This window comes from Mya arenaria, chromosome 9 (assembly GCF_026914265.1).
Source record: "Mya arenaria isolate MELC-2E11 chromosome 9, ASM2691426v1".
NCBI lineage: Eukaryota > Metazoa > Mollusca > Bivalvia > Myida > Myidae > Mya > Mya arenaria.
This window is the reverse complement of record NC_069130.1, coordinates 35,205,218-35,232,113: the sequence shown is the minus strand read 5'-3', so window position 1 is coordinate 35,232,113 and position 26,896 is coordinate 35,205,218. Positions and strand designations below refer to the sequence as shown.

The 26,896-nt window shown below is 36.5% G+C and overlaps 1 protein-coding gene across 1 annotated transcript; it reads left to right on the top strand.

Moving 5' to 3' along the window:
• Positions 1–1,310: 1,310 nt before the first annotated feature.
• LOC128246578 (phosphatidylinositol 4,5-bisphosphate 3-kinase catalytic subunit alpha isoform-like) lies at positions 1,311–26,896 on the top strand. The gene is made up of 21 exons (XM_052964840.1): positions 1,311–1,702; positions 7,450–7,679; positions 10,519–10,734; positions 13,493–13,563; positions 14,031–14,231; positions 14,601–14,709; positions 14,899–15,026; positions 15,477–15,644; positions 16,236–16,502; positions 16,873–16,982; positions 17,282–17,366; positions 18,214–18,378; positions 19,113–19,216; positions 19,668–19,827; positions 20,397–20,482; positions 20,994–21,121; positions 21,393–21,471; positions 22,192–22,356; positions 23,194–23,311; positions 24,223–24,368; positions 25,002–26,896. The coding sequence occupies exons 1-21, from the start codon at positions 1,596–1,598 to the stop codon at positions 25,282–25,284; spliced, it is 3,126 nt and encodes a 1,041-aa protein (XP_052820800.1). The 5' UTR covers positions 1,311–1,595; the 3' UTR covers positions 25,285–26,896.

Sequence of the window (26,896 nt, the reverse complement as noted above, 5' to 3'; positions counted from 1 at the left end):
TTTGCTATTCAAATACTTTATTTGTCGATGCCAATTTCAAGTACTTCGCGTTGTCCTTTTTCTGTTTGACTTTATTTTGATCATAACTTCTTTAAATAAAAGTAACACAAAACCGCTAGCCATCCAGTAACGTTGTTTTTTGTTGTTGTTTTTTTCACAAACTATGCACGTATTCACGGATTTGCGCCTTGATTTTCCTCATAAAACAGTTTACATTAAAGACGCACTCTTACTCCCAAATAAGATTTACCACTATCAATACAATTGTTAAACATACCAAAAAGGGGTGAATAAATGTCGAAAACAATATACCGAGTATATTTTGAAAGAAATGTGCAGAAAATACGCTATTTCTACCTTATGGGACCATAGTAGATCACAGTAAATCTTTTAGCGCTCACCAAATCATTTAATATTATTTGCGTTTTCAACTTTTAAATACACGGTTACAATCTTGATATCAGTAATTAATACTTTCCATAAATGCATGATTTAGTAAGTAATTAAAGGTTTATATTCAAACTTTATGTTTGTTATATACATGTGTATGTATTGATTTTGAATAAGAATGCAACTTTAAAGAAACTCGCTCATGTTTTTTCACCAACAATGAGTTTTACTGTTATTGCACCAGAAACCATTTATTCTATCAATATTCTACTCTATGAAATCGAAATTGCAGAATAAAAATACAATAATTATGAAAGTATAAAAAATATTTTGGTTTAACTTGGGTGCGAACCAGAGCCGGTTACATAAAGTCAAGAAGAAAAGAAACGAAAACGGACGCCTTAACCACTATAGGCCACTAGGACTCATTCATAAGAAAAGGATATTTTGACTTTTTAAAAATACATTAATGACATGACCTGATAACATCAATCGACCAATCACGCACCAGCTAATCGCTGAAACCCGTAAGTAACGCTATTGAAAATTGTGGTCTTCGAAAACGATATTTGAGCAAATAACAAAATTATCAACATTTGCTGAAGAAGTCCTTCCAGCTGTCAGTACTTTAGGTTTAACACTCCTAATGATTCGCCACACTTTATTATGTAATAAAAAGTGCATTTTACAAACCATGAGCTAGTCCCTTTAAATAGGAATTTGACTCTTGCCTATATAACGATTAAAAAAGTGTAGGTAAAACCCCCTCATATTCTGACCCAGATAAAAACTGTTTATATATAAACATTATATCTATAGAACACAATGAAACCCTATATCAGTAGGTCATCGATAGGCATATATAAGATTTCAGCACGCTGTAAGTGAATCTATATAATATCGTTTCGTATCAACAAAGGCGAACAAATGCATCTGTATGATACTTAACTATCTAAAACATTGCAATAAAGGTGACAATGATGTGCATTTGTATATGAAACAGTGGAAGGTACGAAATAAGCTAATGATACAAAAATCAGGACCACTAAAGAGAGATATTGAAACAGTTTATGACCTTATACCACTTATAACGTGTGACAACGTAACAAAAGTACGGTCGGGGATGTGTGATTTAACGCCAAATTGAATCGAATACAATTGAGATTTTTTTGTGACGCCCTCCTCAATCCATTACCACTTGGACAATGGGCAGCCAGGATTCTAATATCGACGGGGACGAGAGGGATTCAGGATTCTACGATGTGGACTGTCTGCTTCCAAACGGCTTCATGGTTGGACTCCGGTGCAGCAGGTACGGCATATTTTGTTCTGCTTCTTAAGTATACACTAAGCTATACGTACACGATTTTCACATGTTGCATGCTTATGAACTAGACTTGTTAAGGGTGAGGTTGAGTATTCATTATCAAGTTTAAATTCCCAATTAACTCCGGTTTCGCTGTTTGCTCAAAGACGGTGATCCCTGCGTTTCTTTGATAAAGATATTTTGATGCATTTGTATCTCTCGTTCACTGTCTGTAATACATGCATGGTCTTTGATTGTTTTATTTGTTAAATACCAGTTTGTATCTGCAGTTTACCTTTGTTTAATTATTCGACCACGAATTTGATAACAATGTTATACCGTAATTCGTATTTCGTGAGTGAGAATGTGATTTATCGTATGTGTGATAGCGAGTTGAAGTCTCCCTTTTTTCATGCGCTCCGTGCTGTAATTTAAACTATATTGACATAATTTAATATTCGTAGTTTCATAACATACTTGACGGAATTTCGTAGACCAATGCAACGCTGAAATTTTGGCCAAGGATTGCATCATTAAATTACAAGCACATCTAAAATGATCCACACGTGTATTAGAAGCAGAAAATAACATATTTATAGGCATGGAAATATTTTCATATATTTTTTGTCAAAAATGTTATTTACAAATTTACGTCCCATGCTTGTTTGTTTACATCGGTCGTGGACACGTGGCAACCCATGTGAGAACCCCTTTGAAGTTATGTGATTCATAACCCAGCATGTTTGGAATTCTGAAATTTATAAGACACCTCTAGTAGCATGGAAATGGTGAAAATGATTTTGCATATATAAATTTGATTTATTTATACGCACAAGTTCGAAATATTATACAAGCAGTCTATTAGAGTTCATATGGGGAGAAAGTATAAGCTAGAGTATAATGAAATACATTGTACAGGATAATCTTAAGTTTAAAGGCTCATAGCGACTGTTTTATATGGTTTATCATTGAAACACAAGTAAGTAGAGCACATAGTATGACGTCAAAACCCAATATGTGATTCAAATCAGTAAAGTTGTCCTATAATTTACGTAATAAAGTGCACGAAATTCTTGGCTCTGATTGGCTTATTTGCGGCATTGACCTATATAACTGTTTACTTCTAAAAACCGCAATGTCATCGAGCAGATGCGTACCAGACATATTTTGAATTGTACGCCTGTATTTCTTGAGTGAGCTGTCGGCAGGAGAATGTTTGTTCTCATACTGTTATATGGGCCGTGATCGAAACACGTGCCTCCCCCCTCTTCGCAGAATTTTTTCGAAGAATAATAGTGAAGGAAGAAATAATGAACGTTGCATGTTCCAGTAGAAAATTTGTTCTCGGAAAGGTTTTGATGAATTTTTCAACATGCCATACTGAATTGTTCAGATGTGCAGCTCCTAGGCTTCTTTTTGAATGTCATGATTTCGGGATAAGAGCAGTTGCCAGTACGGGCTAAGTTCGTTTGTTCGTCCGTGTGTGCTGGAAGTTCCTGGGTACGTCCTTGTCTGCTATTTCATAACAATCACTGAATTGGAGCTAAAATTCGCGGTGTACTATTTCAGGAGTTAGAAAAGAGAATTTTAGTTCCGTTTTACTGGTAGTTACAACACAGACAAATCATATGACGGCATTAAACTATTATATTTCCGTTAGTTTAATGCCGTCATATGATTTGTCCGGGTTATGTTACAAAACGCATTAACTTTTAATTGGATTAACAATTGCGATGGTGTAACACTATCGGCTTTTGGGGGAAAACCCAGATTGGATTAAAAATTGTAATTTTGTAACACTGTCGGCTTTTGGGGGGGAATACCAGTGTAAAATTGTAACCAAAAAGCCCCATTTCATTCACAGTTTTTTTTCAAGAATGTCGACGTATGAAAATGATTTACGACAATCAACGTGCCTTTTGCCGCCGTGTAAACTAATTTATTCTTGCGAATTAAGATTGGTTGATACCTTAAACTCATTAATTTTGACAAAAAACATTTCACAATCAAAGAGATGAGATTTTTTGTGTCCGTTCAATAGAACTACGATTTATTAATACACTTATAATTATGCAGTGTGTATAACAATTATAGCTGAAGATTTTGTCTGTTAAACAACGGTTCGGATTTCAGTTAAATGATATTGGAGACTGTATCAAAAGCATCAAGTAAACATTATGTATATGCTGTGCGTTAAGTTCTCTCCGATGACAATATAGAATAACCTTTATTAGGTTTAACGAAAAATAGCTGTTTTGACCCGCGATTGATATATAGATATTTCTGGATGCTCAGCAGAACAAAACCCCGTGCGTAGCTCTATTAGGCAGAGCGATGTCGGACCTACATTTTGTTTCTAAAAATGAAAAAATGGAACGTCAAAATCAGCAATAAAATCTGAACAGTATGGGGGTGAAAGCTATTTTTACTTCGGTATGGGTCAAGAGAAACTGGGCGTGTTTTTCTCAAACTAGGAAAGTGCCTACTTTTTGGGAGATTGTCGAGCGTAGTGAAGTGCACATCAGATCATTTTGATTTTGAACTCACAGGGGAGCATGTCCCTGACCTCTATGGGCCTTTATACGCATAAAACCCCAGCTACACCCCTTTAAATTGAACAACATAAATATCTTATATTTGAAATATGTTATGTAAACTAATGGAACAAGGCTATCAAACACACACGTATTGTGGTCAGTTGAACGGGAAAAGAATTAGTAATGACAGACGATCAATGAACAAGACACAACATTAAGCTCAAAGATTACATACAGAAATTATGATACAATATTTTTAGGAACCGTTAGCTTATATAAGCCCCGTAGCCTAAGATGTAACCGCAATTCTTTTAAAATGCACAGTAATCATGATCAAACATGAAATATATCGCTATAAGACAGCAAACATGGCGTAAATATCGCAATACCGCTATTTCGAAATGTTTGCGGTTACCACATTAGCATTTATGTGTCATAAATAGTAATATCTGAGATTTCATTACACAAGATTGCTGAGGTAATTGGCTATCAGAACTGCAATTCAGCGACCCTCTTTCGGACATCAGTTGCACGTACCAATGCGATTTCCAAGCAAAGCGCGTGTTAAGAATCTAACAACTCTCATTGGTCGACTTAACGCATGCGCAAACCACACCAAAAACATGTGCTTTCCCATTTACCAAACAACCAAAATATCATTAAGCTAAATATTTCGAAATTTGATGTCTATAAATATTTAAAACAATATTATAAAACAAAGAACGCCTGAATCGTTTTAATGACATATATATAAAAGCAAAAGAAAAACAACCGTTAAACATGTGATAACCTATTGAACAAGTGATAGCCTCTCCACTTTTCATCATGCGCGAGTTTGCCAATGTAATCTCTGATATATGATCAATAGAAGGGGTTCTTAAAGTTGCACTCTCACAGTTTGAACGTGTTGACAACTTTTTTTTGTCATTGAACGGGCCAATTTTTTTGGGAAAATCCATGGAAACCAACTATATCAGACTGCTGACAAATAAATATATCGCAGTTTTTTTTGTTATTTAACTTCAAAAATTGATATTTTATGTATTCTTCTTAAACCGTTAGTAAAGGTTTAAACCATAAAACATTAATTTTTCAAACGGAAATATGAAAAATCTACGATCTGTTCTTTTGTCAGCAATCTTATATCATTGGTTTGCAGACATTTACGCAAAAATTTGCTTTTTCCAAGACAAAAAATAAAAGAAGTTGTTAAAATGGTAAATCTGTGAGAGTGCAGCTTTAAGTTCTGGATTAATCCTGAAATCAGGATTAATAGTTTTTTACTTCTAAATTGAAATTCCTACGCGATCTACTTGCAGCGTAGTTAAAGTATACCGATTTCTGACATTGTAAACCGTCCGTATACATCCGAGGTAGTTCTCGATAAAAATGGCCGAGGGGTTACGAATGGACTTTTAAATGCTGTTTTCTGGTGGTCTCTACTTAACATAAATCCAGACTAACGGGCGTAATTCAAGTGTGGCGAGGCTATTCAAAGCAACTTTACCTCGACCTTCTTAACCCATTTCTTTGGGTAGTGGAACTTTAAACGTAAAGAAAGTTTTTTTTCAATCGGAGATTTGCATAAAAAAGTAGGAAGTTCATATAAATGACGTTAAAACTTTGACCAGGGTTCAAGTATATTTACCCTGCTTTGGCCACGAGTCCCTCGTATTCAAACTGACCTCTTAACTCATATTTTAAAGAATGACAATTATCAGCTGTTAGCTGTCGAAAGATCAAAGTTTAAGTAAAATCTGTTAGATTTGTCTAAAGAAAAATAATAAAATACATGTTTGCATGTGTCTATTTGTTCTTAAGAAAAAGGGAACTTTGCACAGCTTGTGAACGAAAACACTATGACTTAATAGTAAGCAATAAATTGAATTCAAAAGATTGAACCAAATAAAAGAAAGGTTGAAAAAACCCTTATCAAGCAAAGTGGGTCAAGTAGCATATAGTTGTCCTACTTAAATCAACTGTTAACCTAAACGATTGCAAATAATGCGTTAAATATTTAAAGCTGCACTCTCACAGACTGAACGTTTTGACAACTTTTTAATTTTTGTCTTGGAACGAGCCAGTTTTTGCGAAAATCCATGGAAACCAGTTATATAAGACTGCTGACAAAATATAAGATCGCAGATTTTTATAAAAAAATGATGTTTTATGCATTTTTCTTAAACCGTTAGTAACGTTATAAGCCATAAAACATTAATTTTCGAACGGACATATGAAAATCTACGATCTGATCTTTTGTCAGCAATCTTATATCATTGGTTTGCAGATATTTACGCAAAAATTTGCTCTTTCCAAGACAAAAAAATCAATAAAAAAAAGTTGTAAAAATGGCAAATATGTGAAAGTGCAGCTTTAAGTGCCGAAGTTAAAGTGTCACGTTTTGATATGATGATCGAGTAATTTACAATCCTTTAAGAAGTCAAATGTATTATATATCGGACTTTTTTAGAATGACATATACTTAAAGCGCTTTTTAGATAATGTTTAACTTAACCTTTCAACTGAAATAAATATTATTGTTTTCGATGTAGGGTAGCAAAAGGAAAATATAAAGAAATAAGACAGTTTATTTTGAGATTCGTCAACATTCAAGTATATAGCTGGGCCAGCCACTGAGTATTTCTACCGCTTCACCTCATTAAAGCTGCACTCTCACAGATTGAACACTTTCACAACTTTTATATTCATTTTTTTGTCTTTGAACGAGCCAATTATTGAGAAAAACCCTGGAAATCAGTTACATCAGACTGCTGACAAAAAATAAGATCGCATATTTTTATATTTAAATTCAAAAATTGATGTTTTATCCATTTTTCTTATACTAGTTACGGTTTAAACCATAAAACATTAATTTTCGAGCGGCAATATGAAAATCTACGAAAATCCTTCGCGATCTACTTGCAGGGTAGTTCTGATTTTTTGTCAGCTTACTTATATCATAAGATTGCAGATACTGACGCAAAAGTTTACTTTTTCCAAGACAAAAAAAGTTGTAAAAATGGTGAATCTGTGAGCGTGCAGCTTTAAAACACGACAGTTTGCTGAATTACTGAAATAATTGTATTGACAACTTTGAGAAAATCTGCCTTCTCATTGGACAAAATATTATGGTAACTGGATTTTTTTTGCAATACAATGTATGCATGAACGTCCTTGTATGATTATTTGTCAAATCTAATTATTTTTAATTCACAGGACAGATTCTATAGGGCAAGTGAAAAAGGAAGCGCTAAAGCAGGCCTTAGAACTTCCGCATGCGGGCGCCTTGCGCAATCACGAACACTATGTCGTCATCGGGGTCACCAAAGACGCTGAAGAGAAAGAGTTAGAACCAACATTGACCTTGGACGAATCGAACCTCGTAGCTAAGATCGTCGAAATCTCCGAGCCCAAACAACAGATAGTTCGGTTGCTGCAGGAGATAGGTAAACTTAATAATTGCTATCAGAGGCGTAGCTAGCTCTCTCTTAATGTGGATTCATAATTGTGTTATGGGGTCCGCGGTTATGCCCCCTCGGAAGATTTTGAAAACCATGGTGCAATCTGGTGCATTCTGTGCGTTCTGAGGTGCTTTATTTAGTACTAGAAAATGAACAGTTTTAGGATCATGTAGCCAAATACGCATACCGCAACTTTGGCTAATTGTTTTGTCAAACATGTGTGTGCATGCAGTCTGAAAATCACATTTAAGTACATTACTTATGTTACAAATATTATCAAAATCCGCATTATAGGATTCGTCCACATGACATTGTAAAATGTTAATTTGATAGTAATAAATTTGTACATTTAATCTGAAAAAGATACTTCAATACGCAGTCTCCGTTATAAAATACCGCAAAATAAATCACATGCTAGTAACTGATCCACACAAAAGAAAACCACAATACACATAATAAAAAGAAAAACATGATATGTATGCTGTTTTGGAAACCAGAGGCCCGTTTCAATTAGGAATTTAAGTCGTTACTTACAAAAATTCTAAATCTTAAGTTTGAAACATGTGTCCATTCATCCGCACCATTTTGAAAATTAATATTATTTGTTCACAATTATTTTTATATGATTTACTGTAATATTTATTTGGACATACAAAACAGAGATAGAGTTCAATAATTGCGTAAATAAATATATATTTATATTCATGGCAGATTTCAAATACACTGATTTAGATCAACAGTGATCGGAAAGTCAACTAAGACTTAGTTCAGATCTGTAGAAATCTGTTAACATGTTTACATATTTATAACATAAGAACTAGGGGTAGATGTTAGAGTCGAAAGCTACTAATCTTGTTTTATCAAATTGATAATTATGAGTTAATTAACATAAATGGTCTTTATGCTAAAAGTAAGTAATCTTGAATGGTAATGCGACATCTCTACCACTTCCTCATACCGATATTTGTCATTTCATTGTTATCCTAGTGAATCAAGTTAGATTCGTAATATGACCGAATTATAACGTCATCATAATTAAAGGGACTAGACACAAGATGGTCCTCAAATCAGCTAATTCAGTATTTCCTCAAAACAAGATTAAAATTATCAATACGAGCTAGTATAAAACCGATAAAACATCATTTGATATGATTAAAAAAATATTTTATCTCAGTTGAGTTTACCCGTTTGAAAATAGCACAAAATGGTTTTCCAGTTTAAAGTGTATATATTTAGCTTGTGAAAGTCACGTGATTAGAACAGATATACATACCGACGCTATTTTAAAATTAACAGTGATTTACGTGGTTGAAAAACACCGTAATTTTTGAATTGGAAAAAATGCGCAAAAAACTGCGAAATATACATGTGTCGTAGGCGGTGTAATACATCAGATTCTCTGCGTTACACAAACCGATATCAATTTTATGTAAGTTTTTAAAATATTTTTTTTTCTTGCAATATGGTATCATCTGGTGTCTAGTCCCTTTAACATTTTTGTGACGTCTTAAGCGAAACGGAGTTCTCTAACATTTCTATTTGTGATACATCGTGCCTCAAACGATCTTTACAATACGTTTGTTAACAATGTCTAATTTAAGTATTTTTTTATTTTATGATTGTTTATATCACTTGTTTAAATATAGTTTTTTGACAAGAAAGTGAATTCCCCAATAGGGCTAATTTCGCAGATGACGTCATATATATATATATATATATATATTAAGAACTCATGCAATATCAATGCGGAAGACGGAAGTGCAACACAAGTACCGCACAAGTGTATCTTTGATAAGCCACACTCGCATTGTCATGAGTATCACTACTTAACAAAACATTCGATACCCAACATTGTTATCTTTGATTAGAAACGATCGCAATGTCACGAATGTCATAACTTCTGTGTGATTGCATAATCAAACAATGAGGTGATTGTGTATATATAAATCAAAACTAAAAGTACTTAAGAGTGTTAAAATCTATGACAAAATACAGTTGATAATCTAGCAGTTCGGGAGGGGGGAGCAGAGGGAGGGGACAAGGGAACGTGCCCCCCTCCCGCTCGTTAGCCGACAAATGAAGATATTTAAACTTAATATTGATACGTTTACAATTAAATGCTGATATATATTTAGAATGATGAATATCTATATACATAATGATATACATGGTTTTACATAAGTATGTACAAAATGTATTACAGTAATCATAAATAAAGGGTTGAAATGCATGAACGATTCATACATGTCATTTCAATACCTCGGTGAAATAAAAGTTTTGAGGAGGTTTGACGGTTGTGCCCCAACCCCTATGAATTCCTTCTTCCGCCACTGCCCAGTTGAATAGGGACTGTTCATTAATGACATTGGTTAACCATGCCTGCGCCCTCATAGTAAACTACCATAATTAATTTAGCACAAGCCGGTCGCAAATATGAAGTATACCTTTAGTTACGTAGTGTCAACGCGAATGCCTCTTTACTAGCCAGCGCGTGTGCTTGAATCGCTCGATAGTATTATTTAGGCCAAAAGACTTTATAATGATCGGTCCGTCTGTCCAATTGGCTGACATTTAAGGGTTAACACTTGAAAACACTATATTGTATAAATATTTGTCCACATGGGCTATGGCCTTCTGGATATTCTGTAAATAAATCTTGAATCTTAATGTATCATATTCAATGTTCCCAAGGGAGCTGTGGTTTGAACTACAGTGTGTAAAATTTAAACTTAGTGAAAATGCCCACTTTGGGACAACGAGTTTTTTAATTACTTCAACCATTTATGAAGCATATTCGTATACGCATTGATTTTCTCCACCTCAGAGCAAGCCATAGGGATGCCCATATCACTGTTGGACAAGATGTCGGGTGAAGCCATTGAGCTGAGAGATGTACGAATACAGCTGAAGCAGGTTGGAGAAAGGATAGGGAAGGACATGGAGAACTGGGATGGTGATCGACTATTGGAATTCTTTCATCCGCCGAAACTCGATTTAAATTCTGAGCTACCTATTAGTACAACCAAAATTGTTCTGAAAGGTACTGAATAGTTTATAATAAATAATAGTTAATAGTTAATCATCAATCGGGCCAATCATAGTCCTCTGCTCTCAATCGGAAAACCTCAGTCATCTTCGCAATACAGCAAGTCTTGGATATATGCCAGTGCATACGTAAAAGAAGTTCATGGAATTTATAATAATGAAATCAATAATTAATTACAGAGTTTAGACGTGTCATTTTTATTTCCAGCGATGTGTATTATTGTATAAATCATTTAGATTAATGAGAGTAATGTCCTCTTGCTTCACAGCTAAATTGAAATTACTACGCGATCTTTCGCAGCGTAGTTAAATGTAAAGCATTCTGACATTGTATACCGTCCACATCCGCAGTTGTTTTGAAGGAAAATGGCCGAGGTTCTCCGATTGCTCTGCTCTAGTCTGGGATGAACTCATGGACCCATACTTAATGAGTTTCACGACCAACTATCTAGTCTAGGCGGAAGTTGAACTACAGCCATTCAAACCGATTTTTTCTTGCGGTCGCTCTTGCTGGCTTCGAATACATGCAATTATTAACATAAATGTATTAAACATTTACCTTAAAATTGTACGTACAATGGATTACTCCCTCTAATGTACATGTACAGTAAATGTAGTTTCCTTTTTAGTGCGAAATTCGTACGATTTTAGCGTACTATAACAATTACAACTAGTTAATGTACCGTATATTTAAAAGTGTATATGACTATCGCTTTTATCATTAAGCAATTGTTGAATAGTACTAGGTCATCATTTGATAACACCACAGTCAAGGTTGTTTGTTGTTTTAGAGGGCCGCAGTAGTATCACAGTAATGGTTGATTGTTGTTTTAGAGGGCCGCAGTAGCATAACAGTAATGGTTGATTGTTGTTTTAGAGGGCCGCGGTAGTATCACAGTAATGGTTGATTGTTGTTTTAGAGGGCCGCGGTAGTATCACAGTAATGGTTGATTGTTGTTTTAGAGGGCCGCGGTAGCATCACAGTAATGGTTGATTGTTGTTTTAGAGGGCCGCGGTAGCATCACAGTAACGGTTGATTGTTGTTTTAGAGGGCCGCGGTAGCATCACAGTAATGGTTGATTGTTGTTTTAGAGGGCCGCGGTAGCATCACAGTAATGGTTGATTGTTGTTTTAGAGGGCCGCGGTGGCATCACAGTAATGGTTGATTGTTGTTTTAGAGGGCCGCGGTGGCATCACAGTAATGGTTGATTGTTGTTTTAGAGGGCCGCAGTAGTATCACAGTAATGGTTGTTTGTTGTTTAGAGGGCCGCAGAAGAATAACAGTAATGGTTGATTGTTGTTTTAGAGGGCCGCAGTAGCATCACAGTAATGGTTGATTGTTGTTTTAGAGGGCCGCAGTAACATGACAGTAATGGTTGATTGTTGTTTTAGAGGGCCGCAGTAGCATCACAGTAATGGTTGATTGTTGTTTTAGAGGGCCGCAGTAACATGACAGTCATAGCTGTTTGTTGTTTTAGAGGGCCACAGTAACATGACAGTCATGGCTGTTTTTTGTCTTAGAGGGCCGCAGTAACATGACAGTCATAGCTGTTTGTTGTTTTAGAGGGCCACAGTAACATGACAGGCAAGGCTGTTGTTGTTTTAGAGGACCACAGTAACATGACAGTCATAGCTGTTTGTTGTTTTAGAGGGCCACAGTAACATGACAGTCATAGCTGTTTGTTGTTTTAGAGGACCATAGTAACATGACAGTCATAGCTGTTTGTTGTTTTAGAGGGCCACAGTAACATGACAGTCATAGCTGTTTGTTGTTTTAGAGGACCACAGTAACATGACAGGCAAGGCTGTTGTTGTTTTAGAGGACCGCAGTAACATGACAGTCATAGCTGTTTGTTGTTTTATAGGGCCACAGTAACATGACAGTCATAGCTGTTTTTTGTTTTATAGGGCCACAGTAACATGACAGGCAAGGCTGTTGTTGTTTTAGAGGACCGCAGTAACATGAAAGTCATAGCTGTTTGTTGTTTTAGAGGGCCACAGTAACATGACAGTCAAGGATGTTGTTGTTTTAGAGGGCCGCAGTAACATGGACGTCAAGGTTGTGTGTTGTTTTAGAAGGCCGCAGTACCATTACAGTCAAGGTTGTGTGTTGTTTTAGAGGGCAGCTGTACATGTTGTTTGTTGTTTTAGAGGGCCGCAGTAACATCACAGTCAAGGTTGTTTGTTGTTTTAGAGGGCCGCAGTAACATCACAGTCAAGGTTGTTTCTTGTTTTAGAGGGCCGCAGTAACATCACAGTCAAGGTTGTTTCTTGTTTTAGAGGGCCGCAGTAACATCACAGTCAAGGTTGTTTCTTGTTTTAGAGGGCCGCAGTAACATCACAGTCAAGGTTGTGTGTTGTTTTAGAGGGCCGCAGTAACATTACAGTCAAGATTGTTTCTTGTTTTAGAGGGCCGCAGTAACATCACAGTCAAGATTGTTTCTTGTTTTAGAGGGCCGCAGTAACATCACAGTCAAGGTTGTTTGTTGTTTTAGAGGGCCGCAGTAACATCACAGTCAAGGTTGTTTGTTGTTTTAGAGGGCCGCAGTAACATCACAGTCAAGGTTGTTTCTTGTTTTAGAGGGCCGCAGTAACATCACAGTCAAGGTTGTTTGTTGTTTTAGAGGGCCGCAGTAATATCACAGTCAAGATTGTTTGTTGTTTTAGAGGGCCGCAGTAACATCACAGTCAAGGTTGTTTGTTGTTTTAGAGGGCCGCAGTAACATCACAGTCAAGGTTGTTTCTTGTTTTAGAGGGCCGCAGTAACATCACAGTCAAGGTTGTTTGGAGACATGAACAGAGGATTGACAGAGTTGAATTTGAGGTAAAATTAAACTTCATAACGCTTCTCATTAATGAAATTTCTTGTTACACTGATTGTTTGATGTTGTTAAATTATTGTCAAAAGGGGCACCATATCAGGTTGATGAATATTTATTTTATTTTAATGCATTGCTATGTGAAACTCATTTGATCAAAACAAAATGCATATGATATGCGTAAATACAAAAATAGAACATACATGTATTTACGATTTATTTGGCGCTTTTTTTTAACTAATTCACGCCACGTAACTGTTGATTAAAAAAACAATTGCAAAGGCTAGTTGTTTCATCTGTACATAAAATATGTTTGTTTGATTGTATTAAAAATAAGTCAATTGATGTTTTGCATCAACTTATATTGTGCCCATCAAAAATGTTAAGCAAGAGCAAGATATGTTATATATAAGATGCCACTTTTTAAACACACCTTTTTTATGGAAAACACCATTTCACTTAACATTAAAAGGTTCCGGTGACGAGTTCCCCAAAGTATGTCGTCCGAAAGGCGGAGGCCATCCTAAACACAGCGCCTGCTGTAAGCCTCAGCGGCACCCTAAGGAAACAGCAATCACTGGATTCCAGTATGGACTTGCAGAGTAACTTTGTTCTCAAGAGATTCGAGAATGATGAGTTCTTCCTTCAGGACTGTGGAATACTGGCATATGAGGTGAGTGTTTATTGCATGACCACATAGCAGATCGAAGGGTGGGGCGCCAAATCTACCCCCTACCCACCACCTTCAAGTGAACTTTTCTTGTCAAATTGGTAGAAAAATTACACCAGAATGCACTTATTTAACCTTAAATTAACCAAACCTCCATCATCATATTTAAAGCCTATTTTAGGTGTTATGCATGCAATCCCCTGCGATGCACCTCTAAAGTCAAGTCTTTCGTAAACCTTGATCAAATCCACGCGCTTGTGCTTTGTCAGGGCCGTAAAACAGATTATCTCTACTTTTTATAGAATGATATCGCTTTTGTATTTAACGTTAACAATACGAACTAAACGTGTGTTTTGTTTTTTCTATCCTTAGTACATACGTGATTGCTTGACCAAAGACATCGAGCCACACTTGGAGATTGTTGACAAAAATGGCGTCATAGAAGACCTGCCAAATAATGCATGTGCTATTCTCAAACCAGGTAGGAATATCAGTGTCATATTGTACAATCAGTCTAGTAGTAATATTATAGTATATGTTTTGGACATGCATGGATAACAAACTGCAAACCGTCTACGTAGGTCGTTTAAACGACATATTTGCGATTTCGGTTGCATATTTTTTTTGGTGTGTAAAATGACTGATGATCATTTGTTCAAAATAATTTCAGGAATGCCAGTTTTAAGAATGCTGAGCGAAAGTGACGTAGCGGGAATATTTTCCTGGCATATATCCCAAGACAAGATGTACAGAGTTGTCTTTAGGAACATTCCAGTAGAAACAATGAATCAAGCTGATGTATGTTATCTGTATTATATGGCTAATGTGTGTGTTTAAATGAAAGACCTATTTCGGTCTGAAGTCATGTCTCCGCCCTAAATCGTTCAAGTTCATCTTTTTTATGGGGGAGTATCCCCAAACCTACCTGCAAACACTTTAATTCAAATAAATTTCGGTTCTGCGGGAAGGGCGCAAATCAAAAGGTTACGTCCCTAATTTGCGCCTCTTATAACACCAAATAACGAACTCCAGTTACCCCCACAAGATCACACTTTCGCGCTACATAGTTTCAAAGAGAGTTATACAATAAATAGTTTAACTCCGGAAAAAATCATAATTACGCTTCAATAGTTCAGAGATACCGGGCTGAGTAAGCTATGGACACGTAAATACTAGTGCAATCAATGAATGTATTCTTTATCATGGACGTTTTTACGCTGTGTATTTTTCACCATTCAATGTTTTCAGTATGATATGGAGGTGCAACTGTTCCACGGCAAACAGCCTCTCAGCAAAGCTATCAAGGTGACGGAGTATAACGTGAAAGTGTCCTTCGACGTTCCGATAGACTGTTTGCCGAGATATGCGAGACTTTGCGTCACAGTAATACGTCGAGAACCAAACAACGAGAATAAGGTGAAGGACAACACTATTGAATTAGATGGTTTATTTCAAGACTTTATGCAATATTGCCCATTGTAAAACAAGCAGTAAAACATAGTTTTGAAATTTTAGAGATAATTTCCTTTTATAAACTATATTTCGCAAAATGTAATCTGCATGGTTGCAGTTATAACTGTTTTGTAAAAAGTAACGCTGCGTGGAGTTTGACAAATATGAGGGTAATTCGCATTCGGAACTCCTCGGTCATTTTCCATAAAGAGCAACCCCGGCTCAGATGTTTATTTACAGTTTACAATGTCAGAATTCTTTATATTTAACTAAGCTGCAAGTAGATAGCGCTGTAATTTCAATTTAGTAGTTAAACTTAAAAACTTTACTCTCTGGAATCTTTTTTATTTATGCAAGTATACACTTCACTTGCACTCAATTTAAACTACACGTTAAAATACTACAAATAATTAATTATATTATATATTTGTTTACGAACAACTTCTACTGATGTTCCGGCTTACATCCGAGGCTGTTTTCGGTGAAAAATTTCCTAGGTCCGAGTTTCGAATGAGTAAGACGCTGTTAGTAACGTATGCATACTTCCTATTTTAGATGGGCGTCCGGTGGTTCAATATGCAAGTGTTTGATCATAATGGTGTGCTTAGAACAGGCAAGGTACATACAGGAGCGTTTGAATTTCCAAGAAATGTTGTCAAGGAGAACAATCCATTCGGAACGCCATTATTTACAGATGCAAATATCCGAAACGAGAAACTAGTTTTTGAAATTTGTGAACCTGACAACGATCTTGTGAGGTTTCCGTCCGAGGATGAAATTAATGAATATATCAGCACGGAAAGACATTTCAAGCAAGAAACGGTAAGACTTGGCTCAAATTCAGTTATGACTTTAGTCTGGACAGAACGGACTTAAGAAAAGAAAAAAAAAACTTTAATGTTACAGAATAGCATTAAAATGTTTTGATTTTAACAAAATAACAACTGTATAAAAATACATATTTTATCATACATTCATCGATTTTCACTATCAAATTCATCTCATAGAAATTCGTTGATGAAATTAAGATGTTCAGTTTTGAGCATAAAGTTTCTAACACAAACTCAATATGCAGGCACATATTGGCCCTGAAGTTCTTGGTTAATTATTTATAGTTGTATTAATGATCTTTGATTATAAAATAAAACCAATGTAGGTGTTTGCTGTATATTTATAAACATTTCATTTTCAGGACAACGGCATTTTAGAGAGTTGTTACTTTCAATTGCTAGACCGAATCCATGCAAAGGAAATTCTTACTGATCTTACCAGCAAAGAAAAAGAGAACCTCTGGAAAATCAGGTATTCCATTTGCTTGAACATTTGAAGTCCTCGTTCTGTTAATTGAAGTCCTCGTTCTGTTAAAGATAAATTAATTAGAGAGGTATTCAAAAAATAAACAATTCTTTACAATCTTATTTATTCTTATTTACTTATAAGCTTTGAAATATGCCGTCATGTGGACCAAACACGCACGATTTATTTTATGATATTATTTACTCTAATTAAAGATAGGTCATGTGGAATTTTATTTTGTCTGTGAAAAATTATCTAAAAAAATCATAGTTTCCATTTCTTTCATTATTGGTGTTTCTTTTAAGACACCTTGCACTGGAATATCAACCTCAGCTTCTACCGCGACTGATTCAGTGCGTTACCTGGACAAACCGTCACCAAGTATTTGAGGTAATACTGTAAGAAGAGGGGCGTGTCCTATACAAGCGTGCATACATGTATTGAAATCCATAATTACACTGAATGTAAACATGTTGTCTGCACATGAAACCGGGCTAGGGGTCGTTTCATCATACGGACCTGGGGGCCCGTTTCAAAAAAATCTTAATCGATATTTGGTTTGAATTAAAATTATCTGTGTCCCATAAAATAGCTTCATTATTTGCTACAATTTTGTGTACATTAAACTTAAGCTTATAATATTGAAAAAAAAAGTTGAGAAAATAAAAGAAATCGATGTATTGCACATTGTAACGTGTATACAGATTTTAAATAATTGAAGTTACGACTGTCATTCATTACTGAAACGACCCCCAGTAGACACGTGCTCCAATGCACTCGTGTTTCACTGAGCGTTCCAAGGCGTGTGTGAACTGTTAGTGGAGTTAGTGTTGTGATGTTACATTTTAGGGATCCAAACGAATATTCGATCGAACGTTTGGTATACGAACATCAAAATCGATATTCGAATATTCGATGTTTTTTTAATCAAGAAATAGAATATTGAGCCTTTTGGCTACAATTTTTGGTGTGTATTAAGTTCGTTTGTCATTATTTATACGTTTCTGCCCCTAGTTCATTGTCGTTTGGGTCCTTGCCTAGTGCCTTTTAACTCTGAAAGTCGATTATTGAGCTTGTCTCTATAGTTCTCATTGTATCATACCAAATAACTGTCTACTGTTTAATGTATTGTTTGGTGATTCAGGTCTGTGTGTATTTAAACAAGAACACAATATGGTTTGGGATGTGTTGTTTATCCTTCTCGTTCTCAACGCATTACAAGCCGATTCTGTTTCAGCTGTACCAGTTAATAGAACATCACCAGGTACAGAGCTTAGAAGTAGCACTACAACTTATCGGGCCGGAATATCCAGATGCTAGGATTCGGTCGCTTGCGTTGTGTTATTTCGATCGTGAACTGACAATAGAATTGCTGGAATTGTTTCTTTTACAATTTGTGCAGGTATATTGTTTTAGCGTCTTTCATGTTTTGTTATTTATTTGCAATAAAACATTTATGTATATACGGAATAGTATGGTTACGTTTTGCTAGGCATAGGAATATTACGTAGTGGTCAATGTATAATCTTATTAAACTCGTGCGGCGTCCATTCCCCATCCCGTCTTGGTAAGCAACCTGCACATACATGAAACCATATGACACACAGGGTGCATTTTACGCTTGTCGGCATTTCGAAAACAAATGTCGTGGTATTGTCATAGCATTGGTTTCGTTGTCACCGTTGTCGTCGTCGGCAAGCAAAAACTTTGGCTCGGGCATTACTTAGAATTTTTTAAGTTAATTAGATGAAACTGTGTATACATGTATGCACGTTGCCAGAGACACTACGCACAGGCACAAAAGTGCATATATTATTGGCGGTAATCCAGTGAAACCCGTTCGCTCTATTTCGCTTGGCTCCATTTCCTCGTTGGCTCGAACTGGATGTAAAGGACAAATATTATTTTACTCTTTGTAAGCGTTCCCGCTTGGCTCGATATTCGCGAGGTTCGAAGAATTTTGGTTGGTCCATGGGATATCGAGCCAACGAGTTCCTGCCCCGTTTTGACTGAAGAACGACAGACGACTGTTTTGTGTTCGGTCCACATCGCTCTTGTTAATAATGTTAATAATGTTGTATATGCTGTTATATTCAACTATAGTAGTAATAACACCGGCACCTCTTTCTATTAAAGGCACTTCTGTTCGAGAGCTATCAGTTCAATGACCTTGCAGTCTTCCTGTTGAAACACTCGTTGGAACACAAGACCATTGGCCACAAATTATTCTGGATGTTAAGGTAACAAGAGACTAAGAAAATTGTATTTCATTGAGTGTTCTTCAAATTAGTTTATCTTATCATTTGAATATGCTTTCATTATCAACATAAAATCAATTACGTGGGTATCTATCAATAATAACCAAGTGCCCGTATGGAGAGGTTGTAAAACAGGAAGTGACGTGTATATTTATGTAAGGTAGATTATCCTAAATGTTAAAATTGAAGTGATGTTAAACTCGTTTTCGAAATATCTCTTTAACCTAGCATTTGCATAAACCTTTTTCTGCGTGGTGTTGTACATGTCGCTCTAAACATGTACTGAATACACATACCTTGAGGAAGCAGCGCCAAGAGGTAGTACATGCACATACGTCCACGTACCCGTATCGTCCCGCCATTGCTCTGATATCTTTATAAGGTCATGCATATAGCGCACGCAAATTACCACGCCAGTGTTTGAATATTTCAGATCGGAAATGAACAGTCCTGTCAGTCGACAGCGGTTCGCTCCCTTGCTCGAGAGCTACTGCTTTTACTGTGGGTCAGCTCTCCTTTCCCAAAGAATACAGGAAGTCGCAACGATGGAGTCCTTGCACAAGGTTGCCAAATTGGCCAGACAAGATGTAGAGGTAGGAATATTTACATTGTAAAGAAAACCGGAAACACAAGCGGATTTGGCGGAGACGCGTGTTCACCATTCCCTATAACTTACCCTGCAAACTTGTATGTCGGTTTTATACATGTTGAAAAAGCACCATCTACAATACACTACAGTGTATAATACATATATCACGTTCAACATAAATATAATTTATAAAATGTAAGTTCGTAATGGGGAACGCGCGTGTTCCGTGCTTCGTATATTCCAATCGTCAAAATATATAACAATTCACACTCATATGTTTATATAAATCACGCTTCTTTTATTCTCTTTCTGGAATATTTTTCGTCAAATTTTAAGTATTTTTTACATTTATCAAGACATAGTAAAATTGCGCAATCATGTATGTACAAAACAAATATCATGAAACTAAAACATGGAGTCATAATTTCAGAAAGAAATCACGAACTTTTGCTGTGGTGTTTTCATTTTAGCTTTGCTTGGCGAAGTAAAATTATAAAGTGTATTTTCATAATCGAATAACTAATATTAGTATAAAAACAACGTATTCATGGTAAGCGTATTATTCCTGTACAGATAGAAACATTGGAGGAAGCGCTCAAAGGCATACCACAAAACAGGTCATCACTGCTGCGACACAGACAAAAACTTCAAAAGATATGGTAGGTGAAATCTAGAATTACAATCTTACTTTGCGTTACACGCTTTCGTGGAATTTAGCTTGGCGTTACCCAATAGCGCGGAATCTAGCTTTGCGTTACACGCTATCGATGAATCGAGCTTTGCTTTACACGATTTCGTGGAATCTAGCTTCGCGTTACACGACATCGAGGAATCGAGCTTTGCGTTACACGACATCGAAGAATCGAGCTTCGCTTTACACGATATCGAGGAATCGAGCTTCGCGTTACACGATATCGAGGAATCGAGCTTCGCGTTACACGATATCGAGGAATCTAGATTCGCGAGGAATCGAGCTTTGCATTGTACGATATCGATTAGCCATTTTTATGTAAAAAAAACCCAAGATTGTGTAAGAGATATTGCTGAATGACATAAGCTAGCTACATTAGGTTGTTATGCATAAAAACTTAAGAAATGTTCAAAAATAAAATGTTTCTCCGAATATCTTATTATATTTGAGATACTAACTTTATTTTTACACCATTATAGTCTAGAAAGATGCAAGGTGATGACGTCAAAGATGCGACCTATCTGGCTTTCCTGGTGGAACAAATCAACGCTTACAGACGATCCATTGGAGAAACAGCATATAGATTTCATTGTGAAGATCGGCGATGGTAAGTCTCAAACTTCTTTAAAACAAACGTGGTGAAGTGACGTGTTTAGATTAAAAAAAATATCTGAGATTGAATTTTTTATCATCTTTTTGCGATATTTCCTTTTCTTTCTTTTCACGTTAATTGAACTTAAGAATTCTGCTTTATTGTCAAGTTCATATTCTGTGCATGATAAAAATCGATGACAAACATTTACAACGAGTAATGAAATACGTTGTAAGGATAATACCGTAAACCAGATATAACAACCCTGACCTTTATTCTATTTCAGATATGCGACAAGACATGCTATGTTTGCAGTTACTTAAAGTCATGGATATGCTGTGGAAATACACACTGAACGACTATCAGTACGTCGACGTTTTTATCTCGTCTGTTTCTCGAGATATTGGTAGAGCCTTGGTGTCTTCGGTGTCGTTGTACTGTATAAGATTATACCTTGGCTGTAGCCCAACACTTGTTCAAAATATTCATATGTAATTGGGTACATGTGTTGCCTGAGAAAATATAATGCGCACATGTATGTTAAATTCATTTCAGTTTCGCCCCTTTTTCGACACGGTTCGATCCTCGGCGCTCTTGTTATCATATATATAAGTATTACTTAGTTTAATCATAATTTATTTTACAACGATTGTGATAACTTATACTAAGTCACTCTCGTTGGCACGATGTTGCGCGAGAGTTGTGTTGCGCGTTGGTCTTGTGTTGTGGGGGAAACCGGAGAATCTAGAAAAAAACCACTTGTCCGGCTTGGTGACCACAAACCAAACTCACATGCGCCCAAGCCGGGAATCGAACCCGACCGGGTCGCTTTGGTGAGAAGCGAGTGCGCTGTCCACTGCGTTCTCCGAACATCCAAGTATTACTTATACGGGTATTTGTTTAATGATTCACCTAAAATGGTAAACGTGCGCATGTTCCAAGACCAAAAATGTTGCCTTTCTAGCACACAATATAAAATTAAAATGATTGTCGATGAAATTGTACACCAATTTAAGGACCATAACAATTCTTATAAATAAAGGATGTACATTAACAGATTTAAAAATACATATCGTTGTTTTCAGCATGACGGTATACGGGTGTATGTCACTTGGGGAGGATTTCGGGCTGATCGAAGCGGTTCTCAACTGTACTACTGTCAATGAAATACACATGTCCACGGACGGGCGTGTTCTGACCCCAATGTCAATACATCAGTGGATTTACGAGCAAACCGGGGGTGGCGAGAAGTAAGTTTCCCTTGAAGTATAGCCGCAAAGCAAATTAAACAAAAATCTTTCCGAAGCTCGCCTATATTATTTGTTTTTAACCGGAAAATTCTTAGTTTCGTCGTTGAACTCGGCCCTGTTGTATTGTTTGGAAATAATGTGGGTTCCAACGCAAGTTTGTGCACATATTCAACAGCCTTATTTTGGTGTTTCAAACATACGTGCATTTAATATTTACCAACTCTCAAAACTTTATCTCATTAATTATATTATTTCTTTGCCGGTGAAAGGGTTAAGATATGAAAATCGGCCAACAAGGATTTGAAATTCCGAACACAAAATATACTCTTAATTCATACCACAAAGTGCATCATTCCGAAGTTATGACATTTATAAAATGACATTGATAAGTTTTGCTTGTTTGCGATTTTTTTAAATAAAACAATGCAAACTATCGGGCCAAGCCCTGTGGTCAAAAATTCAAATATAAGCCCTGTTAAGTGGCACAATGACCCAAACGACACTGAACGAGGAACCGCAAACGTTCATCAAAATACCTTTAATAAAGGCTACATAAAATAATGAAAAACGTACTGGAACGGTCAGTGAGGGATGAGTTCACTAGTAAACAAGTGTAACAAGTGTTGGCACGAACTCGCATGGCTCGATTTCCTCGTTGGCTCCAACAGGATATAAATGGCAGATTTGTTTCTACTGAATGTAACAATCCCTGCTTGGCTCGAATTTTCCGAGGCTCGGGATATTTGCGTCGGTACCTGGGAGTTCGAGCCAGCGCGGTTTAACTGTAGTTCATATGCGCAAAAAACATGTTTATACATGCATTGTTGTATTGTGTAGTTACATCAAAGCAATACGGCGATTCAAGATGTCTTGTGCAGCGTGTGTTGTGGCTGTGAACATTCTGGGCATCGGGGACCGACATCCTAGTAACATCATGGTGAAGAAGACAGGAGAGGTATTTCAGTTTGTCTGTCTATTCTTAGCTCAAACGGTTCAAAGTGCATCTTGCACATTTAGAGATAGAGTTGTTAAATTTATTGCAGTGGGTATATGTAATATAAATGAATTGATGATTTAATCAATGGTCAGAAAGTCAACTCGATGAACAGACGAGTCCATTGAGGACCAAAGTTATTGTTTCACAGCCACTAAACGCCACTTGCAGTAGTGTTCTTACACGGTACCACATTCTCCTATTTTCGAAATATGTCCGTTTAATTAAATTATCAAATAGAATATACATCATACGCACGTGTGTAGATTATAGTTAACACAGTGCCAAGCTGCACGGAAGTGTCGACAGGTCATTTTCTTTGCAATTTCGATAGGTGGTGGAAGGTGGCGTTTAGTGGCCGTTTCATATATGAATAGGCTAATGAGATTTACTGTGTACGATGTATGTCGTAATATCCAGAGTCGGACTTTCAGACCCACAACGCAAAAGTGCGATTCTTTTTTTCATTTTGAAAAATTCTACTTCCAAAACATTTATCATGGCATTTGTTGTATATGTGACGAATATCAGATCCTACAATTGTTTACACATTTGCAGACAAAGTTTCTGATATAATATGAGTGTTGATCCATTAAAACATTGCATTTCTAAGTCTGAGTTTCAATTTCAAAACGTTACTTAATAAGAGCCCTAGGTCCTTTGTTTACAAACGTTCTCATTTCTAAGTTCATACCCTAGACTTCAAATTTGAATCATTGATGGTGAAAGTTGCTTATTTTTCTTAAAAAAATTACTTTGAACGAGTGTTTCGTCATTATGAATACAAATGTGTTTTCTGAGTTAAAAACTCAGACGCCAGACGGTTCCTATCCTAGGACCCCACATTTACACTCACAATGACTTTTCTGCAGATGTTTCACATTGATTTCGGTCACTTCATGGGCCACGTGAAAACCAAGGCCGGCATACGAAGGGAGAGAACACCGTTTGTGCTGACTAAAGATTTCATGAACGCTGTAACAGGGGGCGATGCTGGTCACAAGGAGAAAGTTACAGAGTAATTTACTTTATTTGTATTTGTCTTATTGATGTACATCACGATGGAGAACCCATGGCAAATTTGATAAAAAGGGAATGAGCTCTTTATTGCGGGGTTTATGTTATTTATGTAACAAAACTTTTCTCAGTATTAGGAATGTTATAGTTAAAAGATGTACCTGAGACCTATTACAGTTGAATCCCGCTTGCTCGAACTCCCAAATACCTCGAGCTTCGGAAAATTCGAGCCAAGCGAGTTTGATCCAACGGGGTTCGACTGTATTTACATTATTTGCCGTGCACCTGACCAATAGGTACCAATGTACATGTTTGCGTTAAAACCATTCATTTTAAAATATTAAATGCGGGCTTGTGTGATGAAATCTGTTGCGATTTATTGACCATATCTTTCCATTGTGTATCTGATGATTACGTTTTTAAATCAATAAACAATCTACAATCAAAATCGAAATAACGCTTGTCTGTATTCTACGTAGTGCAATACGGCCGTAATTCCCATTGATGACGTCACGTCATAACAAGTAAACTTGCGCGTAGGTTAAATGACGTATTCAAACGAAAAAGTGCCTCATTTGAATGTAATGCAAACTGAAAAATGTGTCTTCAAAATAATGTTGTTTTTTCGTTACAGATTCATGCTTATGTGCTTCGAATTGTTCATGACCATTCGTCGAAACGGTACGTTATTTCTGACTCTCCTGAATTTAATGTCGCATTGTAACCTACCGGAACTGAACTGCCAGGAGGATATTACCTACTGTCGAGCAAGACTCGGCATGGATAAACCAGATCACGAGGTCGCGAAACAGTTCTTTCTGGACCTCTACAGCTCGTACAAGAAACAATGGACCGTCAACCTGAACTTCTTTTTCCACAGGATAAACAAAGCTGTGAACATGAAGTCTCCTAGTTAGAAATGTTAAGGTCGACCCAATGTCAACATCAGCGTCACACATTCTGCGAACACTGCATAGGTCGATTATACATGATTGCAATACAGTTTGTTTGAACACCAACGTTGTGACCGGTCGTCGTCGACTTAAGATTTGCCATTAACAATGATTAAGAAAGCATGAATAATTGTTATCCAAACGATAAATGTGTTACAGACATTCGTATAAAACGTTGATATTAAAGATATCCACAAATTATATTTTAGATAGTTTGCATGTAAAATGATTCGAATGGATACCATATCATCTTAGATCAACATTGACCAATCGATTAACATCTTGGCTAATTTTGACAAAACCAATGAATTCCCAGTTTTATTCAGTTGTTTCGAGCAGCAATGGAATTGTATAAATGCATTTGACAGAAGAAATGCAAGTTTAACAGTATTAAACATGTATCGCGAGAAGGACTCAAAGACTAAATGATGTGTGTATTTGTGTATAATGAATATGAACACATTCAACCTGGCCAGTTTTGTTCTCCACAGAAAACTCGTACCTTTAAAACGTTACGGTTTTTTTGTTTACTCAACCCGACTGAAGACGGAAGAAACATGAAGCAAGCAAAACAAAACATCTGTGTATGACTAACAACCATTCTAATGAACACAACCTAGTATAAATCATATAGCACGGGGAGTATATACAGTATTTGGTGATGTTTAAACATTTTCGACATTGAGGCATTATTCTGTTACCAATATCTGATGTTGAATTTCATTATGCACCAGTCAATTGTAAACTCGACCCACCTGCCTCCCCCCCCCCGCTGGTCCGGGGGTATACCAGGCACATAGCCGGGGAAATGGGCCGTGTTTAAACCTTCCATGTAGCCCCGCAGTGCCGGGTAAATGTGGTGGAATTGTTTCGCACCAAACATCGCGTAAATGGGCCTTACCTAGGGTCCATAGGGTGCGGGGGCATTTGGCGGGGATTTTACCTAGACTTCAATGGCTGGACCGAAAGTCAAAGTCCCCGCTATTCTCCTGACCTTTGGGGTGGTGGTTACAATTGACTGGTGCATAAACATGTGATTCATGTTCCGTTCTTATGTTTCCATGTTTTTAAGTTTGCTTATACGCTAAAAGCGGGGAAACCAATCGCAAAACTTTAACCGCAAAAAAAATGAAAAGCATTATAAACATTTGTTTTCATAAATTGTATTCAACATTGTTTCATAAATTGTAACATTAACTCATTCATTTGTATTTAACTCATTTTATCAAACAATGATAAATCAAGTTTATAGTTTGGCAAAAATGTTGAACAATCGTTACAATATCTCGAATACTATAGTCGAACCCCGTTGGCTCGAACTCAGAGGGACCGGCGAATTTCATCGAGCCAAGCGGGAAATTCGAGCCAAGCGGGAATGCCCACCTTTAGTATAAAGAGTTCGGTCGTTTACATCCAGTTCGAGCCAACGAAGATTTCGAGGTCGGGCCAACGGAATTCGGCTGTAGTACAATTTAAAAAGAGTAAGTTGTGTACAACGCACTATAAATTGTAGATGCAATACATTTTGACTTTGTTCTTTTACTGTTTTATACTGTTCTATGTGTGTTCTGTCCGC

Bases quoted from the DNA above. Each gene is read 5' to 3' on its own strand.
- LOC128246578 (XM_052964840.1), top strand. From the start codon at position 1,596: ATGGGCAGCCAGGATTCTAATATCGACGGGGACGAGAGGGATTCAGGA. The intron at 15,645-16,235 runs GTGAAGGACAAC...TTCCTATTTTAG, and splicing joins AACCAAACAACGAGAATAAG to ATGGGCGTCCGGTGGTTCAA. The intron at 21,122-21,392 runs GTAAGTCTCAAA...ATTCTATTTCAG, and splicing joins CATTGTGAAGATCGGCGATG to ATATGCGACAAGACATGCTA.